Source organism: Passer domesticus, chromosome 6 (genome assembly GCF_036417665.1).
Source record: "Passer domesticus isolate bPasDom1 chromosome 6, bPasDom1.hap1, whole genome shotgun sequence".
Taxonomy (NCBI): domain Eukaryota; kingdom Metazoa; phylum Chordata; class Aves; order Passeriformes; family Passeridae; genus Passer; species Passer domesticus.
Genome location: NC_087479.1, coordinates 17,936,836 through 17,958,852, shown reverse-complemented (window position 1 = coordinate 17,958,852; position 22,017 = coordinate 17,936,836). Strand labels below are relative to the sequence as shown.

The 22,017-nt window shown below is 38.6% G+C and overlaps 1 protein-coding gene across 6 annotated transcripts in view; it reads right to left on the bottom strand.

Moving 5' to 3' along the window:
- Nucleotides 1-22,017, bottom strand: part of KCNK10 (potassium two pore domain channel subfamily K member 10) — a 60,141-nt gene that overhangs the window by 8,384 nt on the left and 29,740 nt on the right. For all 6 annotated transcript variants that reach the window (XM_064423656.1, XM_064423658.1, XM_064423655.1 and 3 more), the window contains 4 exons: nt 19,105-19,222; nt 16,278-16,438; nt 4,169-4,355; nt 945-1,087 (listed from right to left, as the gene is read on the bottom strand). In XM_064423656.1, the coding sequence (XP_064279726.1) occupies nt 945-1,087; nt 4,169-4,355; nt 16,278-16,438; nt 19,105-19,222 (609 nt within the window). The remainder of the gene's footprint in view (nt 1-944; nt 1,088-4,168; nt 4,356-16,277; nt 16,439-19,104; nt 19,223-22,017) is intronic.

The following is a 22,017-nucleotide window of genomic DNA, read 5'->3' as shown; positions in this document are numbered from 1 at the left end:
GAAGGCATCTGCATGGGAGACCAGATTCCTTGCTGTAGGTGCCTGATGCTCAACGGAACAGCAACACTCTCTGCAGTCCCCTTTATTAATGGAGATGCATGGGGGATGCACCAGGCCTTGGGTGGTGCAGATGCCTTCAAAAAATTAGAAACAGCACTACCCCACTGCCAAATTTTGGCTGCTGTTTGGTTAGCCCTGCCAGGTAAACATTGCTAGTAAATCAGGGTTGCCTTAAAATTTGAAATATTACTAACATCCTCCACCACAGGCTTCGGCTCTAGAGGCATGGCAATTGCCTTTCTATTTTCCACACTTATTTGAGTGTGGAAAATATTCACACTCACATAAGTATGGAAAATATCCACACTCAAATAAGTGTGGAAAATAGAAAGAGCAAAATAGAAAAATAGGAAATAGAGCAGTATCCTCTTTGAATCAGGGAGGGCATGTTCTGAGTGAATTTAGTTATGCTCTCCGTGATGCTGACCACTCAGTTTCTTCAACTTTTAAAAACAGAGTACATAGTAAAAGACCTGAATCTAAACTTCTACTCAGAACCACATTCCCTGGCATAGGAAAAGACAGGAAAATCTCCTAATTTTTAAGGAGAGGACACTGACATTTTTAGTACAATTTCATAGCTAGTTTCAGAGTAAAGGCTGGCATCTCATTCCATAATTGCAATCCTACTGATGCGTTCTGTGTATTTTTGAGTACTGATAGAGGTGTAACAGCCTTGGTTGCTTCTGTTGCTTTTTTTCTCTTCCTTTGTGAAGGAGCTAAACATCAGAGCTACCAGCATACCAAAGGCAGACAGTGAAGTAAACCACAGAGCATATTGAGCATTGGTCATGCAGAGCAGCATCCTTATTTAGACAAGCAGGAATCAGGCCCTTAAATCTCTCTTGTAAAATGACAAACTGCTGACAAATTACTGGTCATACCTCTTCTTGTGTCTTCTTGGACAGGACTTTTAACCAGTCTCCAATCATACTCAGAACAGCAGCAAAGTAGGCAAGGCCAACAAGGATCCAGAACCACACTAAGGGTTTGTACCACTCCATGTATTTGATGTCAGCATTTCCTCCTGAAATAAGCATATATTTATGCTTACAAATCATGTGGTGACAAAATCATTACAAAATATCTGCAATTCTGAAAAATGCCTAAAGTATTTCCTAACTCTTGTCAACAGCACTGTTCTGATAATAAGACAAAAAGCTTGTCAGATGGGAGGAACTCAGTCTGTTTTAATTTGTCTTCAAAATTACCTATTGTTCTGCTGCTATGTGACCTGCCAGAGCACCCAGTAAATACTTTGTACTGCTCATATGCTGAAGCAGCTCTGAAATTCTGCTTTGACAGTACTTGCAACAGCACAAATACCTGTCCAAGAAAAAAGTTTAATACAGCTAGTCTTCCTTATTCTGAACTGCCTGCAGCCTCATATTTAAGTAAATTTACAGGTCAACCCCTTTAAGTTATAGAGTTTTTAGACTTTTTTGGGTTTAGCTACAGGATTGAGGGATCTGTGTGCAGAAAAAAGAAATGTAGCCTTTTCTTCCAAATCAGGGTATCTGGCAGGAAGCCAACCACGCATTAGCCCTGAAAATAAGGCTGTACAGTCTTGGGTATCATTCAGAGAGATGCATGCTCTGGACAGTGACTTCATAGGAGATATGGATCAAACTAAGCAACAAATGTACTATATTGTTCTTCATGCAAGTCTCTGGATGAGCTGGCCTAACAAGAAGTGAGACATTTGGCAAACCTAATGCACTACAAAGACTCCCAAATAAGTGTAGTAGGGGCCAGGCTGCTGCCTGCTATAGAGTAAAATACAGAAATTTTTACAAAAAAAAGCAACCCCACTGACGAGACTCTCAGTCCCATCACAGTGCTATGTGCACTGCAAGAATGAGCCAGTGAGAGGCAGGCACAGCCCTGAGTGGAAGAGGGTGAGCAGGAAAGAGTCTGCAGAGCCCCATGGGCACCACCATATCCCTCAGTGCAAGTGAACCTGACATCACCTTGGTAGTACCTGTGTAAATCCCTGCCCGAAGAGCAAGCCTAGAAGGAGACTCAGGCAGAGGTCTGCATATTTCCTCTATATGATTGCAGAGAGATTTTAGGGGTTTTCCCTGTTAAAATCACCAGACAACACAGTTCAGCATTTTCCCTTTTGCTTTTTGCAATCTGAGACGTTCCTATGACTCTTTCATTTTATCAAGACTCTATATGAATGTAGTTGCAGTGTTTGAACACCCCCATGGAAGGTCAGACATTTGAGACTTGGCAGGGACCCAAACACTGGTTTTGATGTTAATTTCTCCCCATAGACTGCATGAATCACACTCGTTTTTTCCAGTCTTTAAGAGTCTGAAACAATGGGAGGTAGGGACGGCTGTTGCTATGGTACAAGAAGCTTCTTCTGATCATACATGTCCCTGAGGAAGCTCACTAGGAAACGGATTGTCTGGATCTATCTTGCACAGTAATCAGGTGACTGAGAAAGTATGAGACCACTTTTTTCAGCCTATCAGATACTGTGTTTTTTCAGGCTCCATGCACAATTTTATTTCCAGCTGTAGTACAAAAACCTCCCAGTTTCCCATGAGCTGGGATTTGTTCTAGGGGAATAAGCCAGCACAGCTCCATTGACACTGTTTTAACTGTTAAGATAGAGTATTTTTGATTTGCTGTTGAAGGAACAGTGATACTGAGAGATTAAAGTGGCAGAAAATAAAAGGGGCAGAAAATGTCTCTCAAAACCAGCAATAGACCCCAAATCTCCTGGTGATCACCTGCCTTAAACTCTTACCATGAAAATGCCTCTGAAGTTTTCTTGCTTCAGGTCTTCCATATGATTTTTGGAAAATCCTGCTTGTTAGTCACCACCCAGCTGTGGGTTATATTCTCCTAACCATATGCATACAGAGCAATTTAATATTCAGATTTTTTTTACTATCACATTATTAAACAATACTGAAATGTTGTATTATTAAGAAAAGTATTGTAAATTATTTTTATTTCACACTGTGATACCTCAAAGAATATCAGTGAATTCCTTTACACGTCTAAGTGGTTAAAATGGGCAAAGCTCACACAATCACTTCTGTAACTGAATGGTCCTAAAACTTGCTTTTTTATACCTGGGTCTTCCTTTGTTCAGTGACTTTTTTTCTCAATAATTCATGTCTTCTATGCCAGTATGTCATAACAAAGGAAGATTAGAGTATTTTCTACAAAAAAGACTTTTCTACTGTTCTTCAGCAAAGAAAATTTTGTAGTTTTATTTGATGTTTTAAACTCATTCTGTTTATAGGAACTTAGAAACACAATATGACTGTTTGTAACACAGGCAGCTTAATACCTTTAATTAGGGCCACTAACAGGAATGATGAGAAGAGGTCATGCACTGATGGGAAAAAATTCACTTATTTTAACCACCTTTTTGTTAGCAAAGCAGCTGCGTGGGGAAAAAAAAGTCTCTCTCATCTCTCCAGCCAGTTATCTCAATTGCCTCTTTGTAAATTGTACATGGGTAGGTATTTATAGTTCCTGCTTGTACTGTATTAATCTTGGAGAGTCTCCCCCAAGCACTGAGATACATACCCCATTAGTCCTTCTCTCCTACAAGAGTTTTCCTTAACAGGTCAACTGCAATGTCAGAATTTCTGCCAAGGTTGGGAAACTGAATGCAGGTTTTGAAATGCTGCAGTTCCTGTAGTAGCAGCCCACTACTGCATCTGACCAGAAAATTCTACAGACCTCTGGCTCAGTCATCCTTTGTAAAAGCTTCCTCCATTCATCACTTGGGCTGCTTGCTCCTGCAGTCAGCCTCAGACTGAGCACTAATGGACCAATCCAAATCTTTAATTCAATGGGAAAGTAATTTTGCTTTTGCATAATTCATTGAATGATAAAGTATAATCAGGATTTTCCAGGCTCCTGTTATCTACACTGCTGAAGGCTCACAATCTACAAATGGCAAGGCACCTGGACTTTAAATCAGCCTGGTGTTGTACTGCACAGTAATCCCAACAGAAACACCTGGCATCATTTCAGTGGAATAAAACACATTGCGAAGAGCCTCCTCTCTATACCAGAAAACAAATTCTAATAGCCAAGGCCCTTGTGCACAGCATCTTGGCTCAAAGCTGCTCACCTGCTACAAAGTCACCGAAGCCAACAGTGGTCAGAGTGACAACTACAAAGTAAATGGACTCCAAGGCTGTCCATCCCTCGATGTATTTGAAGATAAATGCAGGAATGGTCACAAAGACAATGCAGCCTGCCAGAATGAAGACAATGGTGGAGATCACCCGGATCTTTGTTTGACTCACTTGTTTATTCTAGAAAAAGGAAATAACAGGAAAAAAATGTTTGAGTGTATTTCTGTAATTGTATTCGTTGTGAATGACACACTGATTATGCTGGTGTCAACTGGTATGTCTCTTGATGCCTTTTGTGAGCTTGTTGGGTGGAATACAACCCTCTCTCCCTGTTAGTGAGAGTCCTGCCCAGGTAATAGTAAACCCCCATGTCTGGACCCCATTTATCATTATTCCCATTTTCTATGCACGAGGAAGTGACTAATCTACCACAAACACCACCTGGAAAAACATTCCTGAGCTTCAGAAAGGCATCAATATGTTCCATATCAGTTCAATGTGTAAGATAAAGTGCAAATTCACACCTCCATACAAGTATGTGTACACCCACATTGTCTCACCAGCACCAAGCATTCAACAGGACCAAGGTTAAAATGAAATAAACCCCTCTTCCCTTACTGAAAAGGTGCCAATTTATGTAGAAATAATTCATGCTTTGGTTTTTCTAGACTCAGGATTTCCAGGTTTCATTCACAAATATGAAGGTTAAATCTCATTTTCAAAAATAGAAAGCTGTATTATTGGTTTACTCCAGAAGATAAAGGATTTATGTCAAATACCAAAAAGCCTGATATAAAATTACCTATGTAAATCCACACTGGAAAGCTCTTGAACAAAGAGTATGTGTTACTGACTTCTATAAACTGAATTCAAATATAGCCAGTGTAATTGTAATATTTTACACTCCTAAATCATATAAACTCTCAATTTATTTAATATATACTTATATTTTGTTTCCATTAATATTGATGCAAGCCTGGATTAACACAATTGACTCTGGCAGATTTATTTCAGATTTTCTCTTCTGTTAATAAACTCAGCACCCAATAAAGTTTCATGAGAAACCTGTAAATTACTAGAAACCTTACCGTGGATTAATTTCAGTGGCAGTATAAATTCTCTATTTATTCTGGAAAAGCAATGCGGAGGTCACTCTAAGTCATATTTCCAAATTAGGTTTTCAAATCAAGCATCTCCTTTAACCCAGGAATGAGATCTCATTTCAGATTAAGGCATTGCATAGACAGGAAATAAGATCTCAGAAGTTATCTTTGTAATATACAGAAGGGATATTGCCTGAACTGGTTAATATCTAACCAGCTTGTGAGCAATAGTGTCTTCCCCTAAAACAGGAGCATTTCTTTTAGAGATGCAGTGTCAGACCCTTGTTAAGTACTCCTCTGATCTGGGATGCATTCAGAACCAGGTAGAATAAATATGGGATATTTCATAGATACTTTTAGTTCTGAAACTGTTTATGATCCCTACACTTCATATTTCATTTGAGTGTGTATTTATTTTCTGTGTCTGGATGAATATAAATAGTTCAATAAGATTAGTATTATAATGCAAATATAAGACATGGAAGAAACTGCCAAGTACCAAGGGGAAAAACAACACAAAAACATAAAATCTGAATTCATTCCTTATTGCCTCTTTTTCCAAAGAGCCACTTTGAGTATTTTGCTAAAATACCACAGGATGATCTATCTTTTTTAAGAGGTATGGACACACATTCACAATAGCAGGATTTCAGACTTATTCAATGAGTAGTGAAAGGAAGAGAACAGATCACATGGATGTTACATAGTGTCCTACATTGGCACCCCTGCCTTTTTTCACTGAGAATAAGGATTTAACCAAAATTATGTTTAATTTCTAGTTTGACTAAGGCGACTTGTTTACTTCTACTAAATGCTTCATTTTCCTGATATGTAAAAATTAAATATTAGAAACCTTGCCTTGTGTAAGTTAGGAGACAAGTGCCTCTTGGACATCCTTGAACAAAAAGTAATTTGGAGCTGCCTGGCATCAAAGTTGTGCATAGTAATTCTTCCTCCAGTCCCCACATAGTAAAAATTAAAATGCATTTCAGTGTATGTCAGAATTGTCTCATGAGAGAGACAGGAACAAAAAGAATGGCCTTCAAATCAGTAACAAATGCTCAGGACATCCCCTTGTCCCTGAGCGATAAACTCAGCCAAAGGTTTTTGGTTTTTTTAAGTAAAAATGGTAACAATGTTAATGAAAGGATCTGTAAAAGGCCTGACTCATGATTATTGTGTACCTTTGTCACTGACACAAAAGCAGAGCAGCTGAGGGTACAAATGAAGAGAGAAAGCAATGGTGAATCAGGCACAGCATTTTTAGAGCTGCTGAAAAGAGCACAAAAGCAGGACTCAGAAAAAGAATTACTTAATGAACAATAACACATGAAATGCAGGACTGACACAAAAAGGAGGGTCTTTTTTACAGTTAGGCATGCATTCAGAGGAAATTCACAGTAGAGTCTAACTGCTACAGATGAATAAAAATGCTAAGGCATAATTGTACTTACTAACGAAATATATACATTGTAATAATAACATGTTACAAAAATTGAATCCACTGCAGTGTTACACCAAGTCATATTTAAATAAATAAATACATAAATAATCACATTATATAACACTAACGGTTGAGAATAAGTTCACACAAATTTCTCTTTTAAACAGTATTCTCAGCTTTGAGCAAAACATTGTTAAATAGCTGAGCAACTTCAGCCAGGCTAACAAGTCGTCTGAACCCATTTTGTGGCATGAATGCAGAATTTTTTATAGGTGTCAAAAAGAAAAAAAACAACCTCTTCCTCCAGGAAAGGTAGCTAATCTTATAGTTATTTAAGTAAAATTAAAACACCTTTACAAAAATATGTTTTCCACTCTTTTTCTTTTTAAGTTTGTTTACCCACAGGTTCTTTCCACAGTGATGAGGCAGATAATTTGCAAAACATTCTTCAAATAAGAATAAATTAGTGCTGGCTAATGAGACCAATTTAAGTCTACCTAGAGCTAATCTGGAAAAGATCAAAGAAGTTATCTAAGTATCTAAGAACTGAGAGTTTTCTGTGCACCCATCAGGGTCATTCCCATTTTCCACTGACAGTGCTGATTTTATTCTTGAGGTGGCTAAGTGCGAAACTGGTGACATTACTGATGTCACCTTGCTTACATGAATTCAAACAACCTACTGTCAATCTGCTCTAGTGCCAAGACGGGTAAGGACAGACAGAGCAATGAAAACACCCTTATCAGTGGGATTTAGTTCTTATCCATCTTTTCCATCAATAACTGCAGCTTCGCTTTTTCCTCATTTTGTATTATATATACAGGGGTTTTAGTAGTTTTGGTCTTACCTAATAATTTCAGGAGTTAAACCTTGAGTTTTTTACTTTCTTTTTTTCTCCCTGGCCTAATAGATCAAAGCCAGTGTAGTGGATTATTTTATGTTTTCTGCTTTCTTCAGGTGAATTAACTGAGGTACAATTTTTCTGACAATAAAAGCACCAATTAGTGTTTTCAAGTTCGCAAAGTGAGACCTGTAAGGAGGCATTAAGTTGGGGATCAAGAGAAGCTACAGTCATTTATCAGAGTAGACTAAATGCTAAATATGTGGAACATATATATTTCCATGAACAGCATATTTCATATAAGCTTATTCCAAGATTCTGTAGTGTCACCTGTCATTTCATAGAAAGCTCCCCCAGTATACAGTACTACTAAACCAAAAATAGCACTGGAACACTTGCTGCTTCACAGTGAGCTCAGATGGTTTTTCCGTCTCCAAAATTTTCCTTTTCTGAATTCCTGACAAATCTCCCCAAGGCTCTAGGCAAGCTGGCTACCTTTTTTGCTAGATGACCAATGGCATATTTTTAGAGATAATGTAATGTACCTGCATGGAAAATGTTGTCCCCATCTCTCCAAAAGGCTCTGTATTTTGGAGCATACATTTCAAACAAACACATTTCTTTAGTATTTCTTTTGTTCTCTTCACTTATTCTTAACTTTTTGCCCTTCCCCATGCTGCCAGCTATTCTCAGAACAGATTGTCTCTGCCCATGCATTAATTAAACAGCTTGTCTTCTAAATCACTTTCTCTAGACCAAAATATTTTAACACTAGGAATGACAGTCTTTGTACCAAAGCCATAAACCAGAATATCATATATATCAGCTCACAAACATTTGATATGTCCTTAGTCAAAATATGTTTGCAAAGATAGTGTGGATGATGCAGGCAGTCATAGTTCACACTTCTTGTCTTTCAGCTCAGCCAAATGCAAGCCAGTCCTGACACACACAGTGAGGTGCGATGCCCTTCTCAACAGGCTATAGCCTGGAAAGACTGGCATAGCACTGGCTTGGTCATCAGTGATTTGGTCACATCAACCTCTTTGGTGCCTGTAACAGTCACTGTGGATTTCATTGTAACTTGTCCAGCTCCTTCATGTTCAAAATTAGACTGAAACTAAATGTATTTTAAATATCACTGACTTGGACACAACGCCTAAGAAAAATATAACAATATTTTGTTCTTCTCTGTTCTCTGACACTGCTGGTTCCTGTCAGCTCCAATAGACCCACCTCAAGGCATTGCTGAGCCACTGAGATGACATGGTGGCACCTCTGGGAAAGTCTGTTCAAGAAGGGGCAGGAATGCTGGACAGGCAGAGGACAAGGGAATAGTGGAGAGAACAAGGGAATAACAAGGTCAGGTGAGTGGGAGCTCCTCCATGGCAACACAGGTACTGCAGGGTCTGCAGCCCATGGGAGACCAGCAAAGGAACAGAGGAAAAGAGTTAAGAAGAGCAGACAAACCACTGTGTTCTGGCCCCAGCCCCTGTGCCATTTGCTGCTGCATCAGGGGGACTGAAGGTGACCCACAGTAACAACATGGGTGGAGGAGAGGTGTCTGGAGTGAAGCTGTACTTGAAAAATGGGGAAGAAAGGCATTTTGAATTTTTGTGGGGATTTTTATTCCAAACACTCAACTCAGTAATTAATTTTTTTAATGTTAATTGTCAATATATTAATTTAAAGTCCAACAGTCAAGTTTGTTTTGCCTGTGAGAGTACATGGTAAATGACTTTGCTGTCTTTATTTTGACCCATATTTAGAGAACATTCCATTGTCCTTCCCATGTTCTCTCCAGCATTGTAGGCGAGTGAGCAAACGGCTGTGTGGGTGCTTGCTGCCAGCCAGGACCTACTCACCACATCAGTGAAGAAGACAACACTCCTTGAAAACAAGCAGCAGAATTATAATAGATATTAAAATGTAGATGACATTTCAGACACCTCCATGGGTTATGAAATGGGGGTTGAACCATTCTACTAGATATGGGCTTCCCCTACATTCTAACCTCTTGGTGCCTCAGTGTTATTTTAGTTCTCATGTTTTATAAAGAATGCTGCTATGGCTGCAGAATCCATCCTCTGCTTTTTAACTGCAGTCAGTACCAGAGGAGAGACAGATATTAAAAGCTATAAGCAGTCACATTTATTACCAAGTTTGGGAGACACAATCCTGAACTCATACAAGACACAGGTCAGAGTAAAGAAGGTTTTATGTTATTTTTGACATCATTTTTTTCCCCATAAAACCACATTTCTGTAGGGTGTTTGTCTAGACCCAGATGGAATATACAACAAGCTTCTCTCAGAGCAGCAGCTTTCTCTAATGTCATTTTTGTAAATCTCTGCATGGATCTTGCTGCAGTCATAATGTGAGTACGGTGTCATGAAAATGACACAGAAACACTGGCTCAGACATTTTCTAGGCTTCATATACCCTTTTCCAATCTTCTTCCTCTCTCTAGAAAGCACACAGAGGGATTTCTGATATGAACCCACTAATTTATGCATGTTGCTTATTACAAAAATAAAAATTATTATCCTAAACATCTGTTATGGCTGAGCTGTATTCAGCTCAAGGGGAAAAAAAAGACGAAAAAACCGAACCGAATAAGAGGAATCCATGTATACATAGGCTTTTCTCAAACACTGGAGCAGACAAAGGACAACAGAGTTTGATGGCATAGACTTCAGCAAGGCAGAGGCCAAATTTGTAATGTGTTGCTCCTCCCTTCCCTCCTTCAATTCACATCTGAGTTACACCTATATTCCCCCACTCAAAGAGTGCAAAAATGGGTTAATAAAGACTGCTCCACATAGCTTCCCTGTACCTGAATGGATCTGATCTTGCCATTCCTGGTGAAACATACATCAAAGACCAGAGGACAAAAAGAGAATTAGTAAAGTCTGCTACACTTAAGTTGCATTCCTTGAAATGAAATAGCTGTAAGCATCACTAACTAAATTAAATACCAAGTTAGAGGGCCTAAAATATCAAAATCTGGGATCCATAGATGTTCTAATTGATTTTTAGTATTAGCTTACCATCTTAGGTCTGTGCAGAAAAAGATACTTTTCTGCAGCTCAGATATAATGGAGTGGGTATATAGGATTCAGGGCGACCCCCATGGCAGGGAGAGGAATGATGAGGAGAGCTCCATCTTATCAGAAGGCTAATTGATTACTTTATTCTACTATATTATTCTATATTATATTACACTGTATTACATTACATCTAAACTGAATCTGCCAAGCACTCCTCTCGTGACTGTCAGCTGACAGTCCCGACACACACTTGGCCCTGATAGGCCAAGGAAACAAAACACCATCACTTTGGGTTAACAATCTCCATATTGCATTCCACTTTTGCACAAACACAGGCACAGCAAGTAAGATAATAATTGTTTTCCTTTCTCTGAGGTTCACAGAATATAAATCTCAGAAATCCTTGGGAAGAATTGTGCCTTGCTTTTCTTTGTGAAGAGAAATGCAGCCACAGGGGTAAATGATCAAAAAAATAAACCAAACATATTCAAGACAGAATCCAGAGACCAATTTGGCTCTAGCTGATGAAGAGTCACCACCTGTAATGAAGTCACAACCCTCAACATCAAGCCTACAAGCACCCCTATTTTAACTGTAATCAGGGAAATGTGACTCTTAGAAGGACCTTTAAGGTGTGATGGGCAAAAGAACAGATCATGAGCTGAGATAGTTTACATACATTTGTTCTGGGTTTGTAAATCGCCTTTCTAATCACTGATTTTTTTGTATTTATTTGCCCTTTTTTTGGTGGAAATGACTCAGCAGATTGTTTGGCTGAGGTCTGAACCCTGAACTTTCAGCTCATAAACCTTGTATAATTTTGGAATAATACTGTGAATGTGCAACAGTAGGTTGAATTTCACACCCTGTCCTGACAGCTCTGTTCAAAGACAGGATGCCAGCAGATGGCAGATAGATCACTGCATCAGACAGTTACTCTGTGGAAGTTATGTGAATATATGTATTTTTTTAAAATTTTACCTTTTTCCTTACAGAAAATCACAGTGAATAACACTCTATTTAAAAAATAAAATATAAAGTATTCATATGCTCAGTGCTTTTTAAGTAGCTGATGTAATAACATACTGATGCTGGCTACTAAGGTGATGTAATTAAACAACAAAAAAAAAGAGATTGTCTTGAACAGAGCAAATCCATGAACAGAGGGGAGACTGTGAAAGAAGACTGCATTTTTAAGTGCTTCTCCTCTACACAGTTACTGTCTTATACTGTTTCTTTCCCAGATTCTGTTTTCCATTCACTTTCAGGGAAGGAATTTGTACAAATAATTCCTGTCACTTTTGTAGTAAGAGATCAGAGAAGCCAAAAATCTCTAAAAAGAACTTGAATCTTTAAGTGAAAGAGTAGCTAGAGTTGATCAGATGTATTCGGAAAGACAATAAAGTTTAGGAAAGGTAGAGCTTTGACAGGTGCTAAAAGAAATCTTTCCACCAGCTCAGTGGGACTACACCAGCCCTATCCCTATCTGCCAATTAAGAAGTACTTTTCCTAGGACAATTCCAAGGTTAGGTGATGTGTACTGTTATCTTTCAGAAAAATATTAAGTGTAGACCACTTTCATAGCATGTCTCTGAGAACTAGAGCAAAACATGTTCTCTGAGCTGAAAACCCGAAAGTCAAGTAGCAGATGGGTCTGTTCTGACAAGTCCCTGGTTCAATGAAGCACAAGTTGCTTACAGAGGCATTGCCTTTCTGCACAAAGCAGTGTGTTTTCAGTGGTGCAGCCTTGCCACCACTTATGTCTCTGGTTGCTTGCTCACATCCCAGTACTGCAATTCACATTCTACCAGATGTGTTGCCAGGCCTGTCCTCTCTGTCCTGCTGGGAACAAGAGGAGTGAAAGCAGCAAACAAGCCCAGGAACTTCTCACAGTGGCCTCACCTCAGAAGCCAGAAAATCCTGGAGTGCTCTCAGAAACTCATTGTGCCCAGGCTGAATTGCTCATCTGTACTACACTGCAAGATAAGTGAAGATCATTCAGGTTATGCTAGCCCATCTACTTCTGATAAGAACCTAAACACTCATTCAAGATTTGAAAAAAGACTATCCGAATTAGCCTATATTTAACTCATGATAATGGCATCTGCTGTGTTCTGTGACAGTGTACTCTGCCTATGGAGTGCTTTCTATCTTTAGATGCTTGCAGCAGACACTGTGTGTACAGAGCATGCCAAGAGAATGGGGCTTTGTTCTACTGTTTATTATAGAAACATACATACATGAGGGATCTTATGAACAACTTGTCAAAGATAAAAATACTACTTTTATGGCATTATGTCACCTTGAAATGCATGTTTCATTTCTGTTGTGTCTGGCCTTGTACATATTCATTTTCTGGGGAATCACGTTTGCATGCATGTAAAAACAGACTGAAAGCCAGGTTCTGCCCTAGATTAGTGAATGTGGAACACACAGGAATAACCAGGAGCTGAGAAGACAGGGCTTTTGTGGGGGAAGCTTTGGTTTACATCTCTGACCTGGTTGATGCTTATTTGCTTGTTCCAAATATAATCATTCCAGTAGGACAGATGGCATAAACTATTCAATGCATGGTGTTTGGGATAGCATCATCCTGCAAGTGCCTCCGTTTCCTAAAATGATACATGAAAATTTCTATTTTTTACAAAGCATTATTTTGCAATGAAGTACCTCCAGCCCTACCTACTCATAAATGAGTAGTTGTTTTCCTGGCTAGTTACACACTGAAATAATGGTAACATTTTGGATTAGAAGATAAGTGGTGGCATGTGCCCAGCTCCTCTGCTGAAATATTCTGTCAATACTGTTGGGGTAGTGTGTACTTGATAAGAGCAGATCTCTTTCTCACTTTATGTAGTTCAAATCGTTCTTAAAATTCCCACAGAATGCTGATTACTGCAGTAGCTAAATGTGGGATTCCTAAGGTCTAATTTGTGGTGTTAATTAAGGTAGGGTTGGTGGGGGTCTGCACAGGTCATGTCAGAGGCAGCAGAAATGCACTAGCATAAGTCCTCTGGGAGGAATCCTCCTTTCATCTTTCCAGATATGCTGAGGAATGCCAGAGGCAAGCTGTCCCTAGTGTGGCATGGGCTCCATGCTCACAGATACACTGTTGGATGGAGCAAGAGAGCTGTTAGGGAAATGCTTTGGGTGAAAGGACTGCAGTGACAACAGAAAATTCTTCCTCTCCTTCCCAAGCGCCAGTGTGTGCATACTGCATCTTACCTAGCTTCAAAAATTATTCTAACCAAAATGCAAGATCAAGCTGCCCTCAAGTCTCTTCGACCTGTACAGACAATGAGAAAGTTGCAAGGATTTCCAGAACTCTCGCTGCCCTGACACCAGCCCTGCAACATTCCTAAGAGTGAAGGGCTTAAACACGGGCAACTGGATACATACAGCAGCAGAGTGCTGAGGCATATGAACATGGAAATTTGATAATACACGGGCTAAGATTGTACTAATTTTTTTGTCCTTTCTTTACAGGTGGTAACAGGTTGTTTTACACCCACAAACATGCTGAATATCAGTTCATTAAGGAGACAGAAAGAAACAAGAGTTACACATTGAATTAAAATTTGCTCAGTGCTCAGCATTAAGTCAAGAGCTGTTACTCTACTTGAGGCTTCATCTGATTGGGTACAAACATTTATGAAGCCTAACAATGTAAATATAATGTGATAATAAATTACACATTTACTAAAATTATAGTAATTATTATATTCTGCATACGCCAAATGTTAAATAATCACCTAAAGTGAAACCACTGGTATTTACTAAGATGCATGTAAATTGTAAACTGCATCAGAAATATTTCAAATAGCTGAAACTCATTAGAAAGAGTAACAAAGGAAATTATGTATAACCCTGTTCACCAAATCACAAAATAACAGATATAATGGAATGTAAAGGATTTATGAAAATCAAAATAAAAGGAATAAATGCACATCTTAGCTAAAAAAGAAGACCACAATCTCTAAATGCCTTTGAAAGCTGACAAAATACCAAGGAAGAAAACAAATACCTTGGATTTGCAGTTGCAATAAGCAACTGCATTGATTCAAGAAAATGAAAGAATACTTTGAATACCAAAAGAACTCACATTATGTGCCAAATGGCTATAATCTGGATGAAACATTAGTACCAGCATTCATACATACTTGAAGTATTTTAAGATAAAATACTTCAAGTATGTATTATGCTTTAGCAGGGAGGCTGGACCAGATGATCTCCCTTCCAGCCCCAGTTATTCTGTGATTCTCTGATTATTTTAATAATAAACTATCATGCCAACAGTTTAATGGTCTTGTCTGTGTCACTCAGAAATACAACACTCAGCTGACAATCAAAGATTTTCTGACTCTCAATCCATATCATGACTTCAAGATTGTCATTTTTCTTGGGCAGAAGCAGGCTGGAATGTTCACAGATTCCACTGAAGGGAAGCAGATGTAATTAAAAGGTAGACAAAAAATAAATTAGGGATCTTGGTTGTGTTTTCTCCAAACTGAACTGAGACACTTTTCAATAAGATTCTTTTCATTAAATGAAAATATAAGCCTTTTGAAGTGCTCTCCAGACAGGCATGTACATGCTTACTCACCCATAATCACTAGTCACTTTTCTACATTTATTCTGATATTCTATTTATGTCTGGTCTGGGACACCTAAAAGTAATTTAATCAAATGGAAAGTGCTCATTCTTCAGTCTAATACTTAATTACTTCCTTCCAAAAACAGTTACAACTAATTTGCTCTCGTCTGTGGGAATGTTTTAGAAATAGATGTCTATTAAACTAACCAATTTGGGCAGCTTCTCATCCATTCCTGGAAAGACTTACCTTCAGTTATACCACTTCCAAGGAAAGTATACACAGGTCACCTCTAGAAGTTCTGCCTCAGAGAGAGAATCCCTGAAGTGAACCATTAGCAAGTTAACAAAACAGCATTTGCCAGGCACTGCTTGAGAAAGAACTGCTTACAGCAATTCAGACTCAAAACCAGAGGGTACTGGCAACATAAAGGGAAACTACACGTGAGGAAGTCTACACAAAAATTTAGGGTAGGATATCTTCATGGTAGGCAGGGCAGAGAATGATTGTGATTTCAGAATGATCAGCCAGTGGCATTACAGAAGTTTTTGTAGTAGAGCTGCAGATCTGCTCCAACAGATCTGTCACTCTGCAGTGAAGGCATATCACTAAACCATCTCTCTTCCCAGGTTCACATTCACAACAGCAACCCTGCTTTCCTGCTTTCCTTCCAGGCTATATCAGTAACAAAGTCAGGACCTACTCCACATCCCTGTTCCTTCAGGGAACCATTACCTTCTCTCCATTTCCATTGAATAGATGTACATATCTAAAGCAACTTGTGGTGTTTTGAAGACTGTTTTACAGCAATTCCTTAGGAAGCTAACTTAGGAGATACATTCTCCAGCAATACCCTCAATAAGGAAATTCAGAGTCTGACCTATAACCCCTGCATCATCATCTAGAGAAGTCTGTTTCTCTCCACTGACTACAGAGATCCTTACAGACATTAACTATCAGCTCAACATGAGAATGTTTCATGGTGTCCAACATGTAAAAAATGCTGCAGGTAATAGCAACAAAATTAAGAGCAGGCTATACAACACAAGCAAAAAACTGCTAGTGAACTTACTCTGAAAACCTTTTCCACCCTTGCAATACCCTTCCCAAAGATGGTTCCAAGTTGGTCTCCAATCCCAGCCAGCAAGAAGCCAAACAGTGGAATCCCAAATATGGCATACAAGATGCAGAAAACCTTGCCACCAACAGTGCATGGGGCAATCTTCCCATACCCTGAGGAGAAAAACAATTGTCAGACTCTCAGAACTTATACACAGCTTTTTAGAAAACAAACTAATCAGTTTTAGAAACTGCTCTTCCTGCAGGCATAACTTTGTTCCATCTATAATTCCTCTTTATAGACTTTCAATGGCATGATGTAATTTCCTGGGTAAGCCACCCTCTGATATTCCATTTTTCTGGAAGCCTCAGCTACCCATATTTTCTGTAGACTCTGTCTTTCTAAAATTGCTGTTTGCTCAATTATCTAGCTGATACCACAGCACAAAAATCCCTCCATGCTGGCCTGGTGCCTGCATGCTGTTGCTGCTCTTAGCCTGTGCCAATGGTTTCCTGACAGGAGTGTGATTCACCTGACAAGGCTCATTTTCAGTGGTTAGCTCATACTTTCCGAAACCCCTCATGATACTGACTAGTTACACTGCAGCCTCCAAACTGTACCCGCACCATGCAAATCTGTCCTTGAATTCTTTTTTCAGTAAAGCATTATGACTCCAGTAGACATGGTATTTCTGTTAAAATGTTAAAGAGAAAAAAAACCAAGAATTGTGATGGTAATATTTCCAACTTTTTATTTAATATCAGCTATTTTAATTGAAATGCCATAGATATTTTGAGTTTAACTATACATAATTATATAAATATTAAAAATTATCACATAATCACAAATCACTGTTGCAATAGAGATGTCTTGATAGGCTACCTAGAACAGAGGCTAGACAGTGTTTAAGGAATAAAGTAGGTATTTATTAATAGGCCTTCAAAGGATACACCCTGGGCAGTAAAAGAGCCTAGCCGAGGCTACACCTAAGATGGACCCCAAATCATGAGGTTTTTATACTAAATCTGGGTCCATTTACATATTTGGGTTAATTGTCCAGTTACAGCTTCAGGTCATGAAGTCACATCCTGTCAGATTGCTCTTTTCAATTTGCCATTGTTTTTACTTTTTGGGCCTGAAGCTGCAATAGTATCCTTGGTTCTTGGGCTCAAAAAGGATTGTTTTGTCTAAATGGAATATGAGAACTTGCTAAACTTTATATGAAGTTCAGAGTTACATACTAATGCAGTACAGAACCTGGAAAATATGAAAGCTAAAACTTAAGGCATCAATAAAGCATCCATTTTCACACCCTGACACAATACACAGACTTTATGCAGCCTATAAAAATCTAATTCATGGAGAATTTACAACAAATATGGACAAAAATACACGGTCTTTTCAATAAGTTATTTAAATAGCAGATGTCAATGAATATGCCTGCATGAACTATGCCTACATAGTGGCATTTATTTAATGAGTAATTTAAAAGCTTGTCACTTGGGTCTATTGAGTAAACAAATATTAAAGGGGAGGAGGGGGTTCTTACATATGAATCAGAAATCTTTTCTTTCTTGCCACCCTCTGGTTTTATGCTACCATCAAAAATATATGGTAATGTAGCTTAATATAGAGGAACACAGATTGTACACTCTATACAATCACTCTTTCCCCCTCACTCTTACAGCAAAGAAAAGGCAGAGCCAAAGGCACAGACTCTACTGTTAGAAATTATCACCACAGCCAGTGTGTAACTGCCAGAAGATATTTTTTGTTGTTATTGTATTACCTGCATAAAAAGCCTACAGAATTTAGTCAGATTCTCCCACTTTTTTGAAGGGTTGTGTGATTATCAAGTTATTTGTCTGTACAGTCACTAGTGCATGCAGCACAGCTGTAATGTGGAGAAGCACTTTGTACAATAATTAAAGCAGAATAATACTCATAGAAAATGAAAATAAAAATCAACAATTTGCCAGTGATTTCCAAATAATTAGACCTCTTGATCTGATTATTATGACAGCACTGAAATCAAGCTTAAAATTATAAAACTACTGAATAATTGTCTGCAGATTAACTATATCAACAGTGCTGTTGGTTTATTTCCTTTTTCCTTCAGACTGTCTTCTGAAATCCAAGCTTGTTGAACATTCTTCAGCAGAGGAACTGGCTTAGAGAGAAGAGATTAAAACCCTTAGCATATCTAAGGCCTACACTGAGAAATCAAATGCTAAATATATTGGACACAATGCATGGGGAGAGAGATGATAAGGGCCTGAATAATTATCTTATTAAAATTAATGGTTCAAGAAAAGTGAATGGTGCAGTTCAGTATACTCTTCATTTAATACAGAGAAATGTGTCAGTAATCAAGGCCATGGATTCTAGAAAGAAAAAGAAGGGGGTTTTTTTTATACAATATATCATTTGTGTAATTCCTTCCAATTGTTATTATGAAAGCAAGTAAGAATTTTTGAAAGGATGTAATAGTTATGAGAATCTATTTCCAGTTATGGAAAGGAGTGTATGAAAAGAATTGCTTCTCAAGCAATTGCTTGTAGATTGCTTCAATCTAGATCAAGAACAGGGTTATAAAGCCTACATGAGTGTTACCTGTTTTCAGCTCAGCATTGCTATTCTACCCTAATTATGTCAGAACAGCTTCTAACACTTAACCAAAGACTCAGTGCCCTTGACACATGCTGGAGTCATATCTTTTGCTAACAGAGAAATACAGTTCAGCTACTTTATTTCTTTGTTGCCTGCCTTCCTCAAATTAATTTTGTTATCTATGTCTCAGTGTGACTGTGTCTTTTTAAAAAATAAACAATAGATATACCTATAGTAGTGATGACTGTCCCAGCAAAGAAAAAGGCACCTCCAAGGTCCCAATGACTGCTGCTGTTAGAGGAATTTCCAACAGGACTGACTCCTGCATTATCAGCATCAACAGCACGCTGCAAAGAAAACACAAAGAATCAGTACCATGCATGCCTTACTGTATCCTGTGCTAGTTGGTATAGGCTCCAAAGGGACATTTCTAGGACCATTGAAACAGCTTCACTTTAGGTTTTTAATATGTGCTCATAGTATAAGTATAGTAGCCTCTTCTGTACACATAAGTTGGACATACAACTGAACTGAATATCCATTAAGGTAGAAGAAAGATACAATGCATAAACAAATGACAAAAGATACAAAGCAATTGAGAAGTAAAGGGCCAACACCACAAATTCATCCATGAATATTGTTCTTGTAGTGACTACTGCCAAGGGAAAAATTCCTCACTGGGAACAGCTCATGTTAGAAGCAGCTAGAGAGGTGGTAAATGCAAATAATGTTTGTGAAATTAACTGAAGCTAGCCAGCCAAGGATTTAAATTCCAAGACAAACAGTAATTGATTAAGTAATTTATATTTTATGCTAACAAAAGAAAAAAATATGGCATATATATACCCTATTTGAAATTAACAAATAAGATATCTATGGAAACATCATAAGTAAACTTTGTAATCAGCTCAAACTTCCCAGTTTGCACACTACACGAGATCTCATGTCCACAAATACAACATGATACAAAGACTCCCACACAGTGCTTGAATGAAGTATATTCTGGATAGAAGGTGAGATAGCTATACTGCTTCCTGATCACTGTCCTGTGTCTCACATAATACTGAATCAAACCAGGCAGACATATCAGCCTCCTGAATGTTTGTTGGGAATTTCCAAAAATGCACCATATTGTATAATTCATATTCACTTTTCATTGCAGCCTCACAGTCCAAAGGAAGCTGAACACATGAGCCTACAAAGTCCAGAAATAAATCTCTCATCAGCATCTGGTATACATACCTGAATTTGTCTAAGTTGACTTTTGAGATGCCCTTCAGCATGTATTTTCAAGTTGCTTTTAGATCTCATACAAGCTTTTCTTCATCATAGAGAAATGCAGACCTCACTCTTGAACAGAAGCAGAAATGTCTGCCTTTCTCCCTTCCAAATGTTCCCAACTGAGTCTAATTTCCATAAAATCACTGCAGAGGAACCAAGATCCTCTTTTTCTGACTCCCAGTATTTCCAGCTATTTGCTTTTCTCTCATTCTGCTCCAGCCTCACTTCATGTTGCTGTTATCAGCTGCTCACACTACCACCAGACCTTCTCCTTCTCTTTCTGTTATTTGCTCCTCCTCCCAAATATTGCCACCAATCTTTACCCTTGGTAGTTTCAGTGAACTTATTGCTGGGCTCAACAAGTGAAGCAAAGTGCTACCTCTTGCATCCTCTTTTTCTTTGGCTCTGTTCTACATGGAATTCCCACCTATCAACACAGATTTGACTTTTCTTATTGCATTTCTTTAACTAGTTATCTTTCCTCTGTGATTTATGACTTGTCATGGTGGTTTTTTATTTCACCTTTTCCTATACAGTCCATGGGCAAAGCAAGGTTAGTCATACTATTTTACCATTGCCTCACTTCTTACCTGGTCATGTCTACAAGTTCTCTCTTAATCTTCTCTAAGATCTCATATTCTCTTATGGGTTTAGCACTGACTTTTAAACATCCATTTAACACTGCTTCTCTCCCTAACATTCAGGATACACTTTCCTCCTTTTTAATCTTTTCCACCAATGGTTTATTTACCACATTCTTTCTTCCACTTCCATTTCTCTCACTCATTTTTTGCCTATATTTTCAACTCACTTCATGGTCATAAATGTTTCTCTACTGCTTTTTTAGCCTGGCCAAGTTTCAGCTAATCTGCTTCCCAGCTTTTAGTTATTCATCACATTGCCTCACAAAAGGGAAAGGAGTGGAAGAGGCTTACAGGCAAGAACAGAGACAGCTACATCTAAAGAGATCAGTATGGGACACCTTTTTAAAAGTAGACCTACTACATGCCAGGATAAGCTGATAGTGAAACTATAGCATAAGCAGGCTGGACCAGTTTCATTTCATGTGGGCAGAAAGCCAGGGTTCCTCAGCACATGTCCATACCTCAAGAAACAGGGATATAGAGAAAGGATGTGTTTCGGACCAAACCCTTTGAAAGGGCCTCTGTACCAGTTGCTGGCATATTGCAGGTGGTGTGAAAGCAGAGATCATTTGTTGGTTTATGCAGTGCAGCATAAATCAGCATAACAGACAGGTTGCCCATTTAAATAGGCCATGACACACTGTCAGCTACCCTGGTTACTTCTGCCAAGGAATGCTGTCTGCCCTCCTCTTGAGTGTGTGAATGTCAGCAAGCTAATTACACTTAAATCACACTTGAGTTTACACAGTTTAGCAAGTCTTTCAGGGCCAAGCAGGAACCCCTGAAGTGAAGGAGCATGCTGTTGCCTTAGATAGCTTTGAGATTCTCAGACTCCCTTCTGATCCAGAAAAAATTCTTGTTTTTCTTTAAATCTTCACTGACATCATTCATTTATAAATATCCAACTATTCCATGCTGTCTTTTAATACATTGTATTTTGCATACAGCAATGGAGGGCAAAAAGAGAGCAGCAAAACAAAAGCAGCCAGCAGCCTGCAGCTAGCAGCACTTAAAAAACCAATTTCAGCTCATGCATGAGAGAAAGATGCCTTACTACTACCAATACAAGTCCACCTACCCAGAACCATCCTGCTAGATGGAAACTGACACAAAATTTAAACAATGATACTATTACCGGCAAGACTCTTCCAGTTCACACAGACCACTAAATTTTACAAGTTTCCCATCTGAAACTTCAGATAGGCTTTGCAGCAATG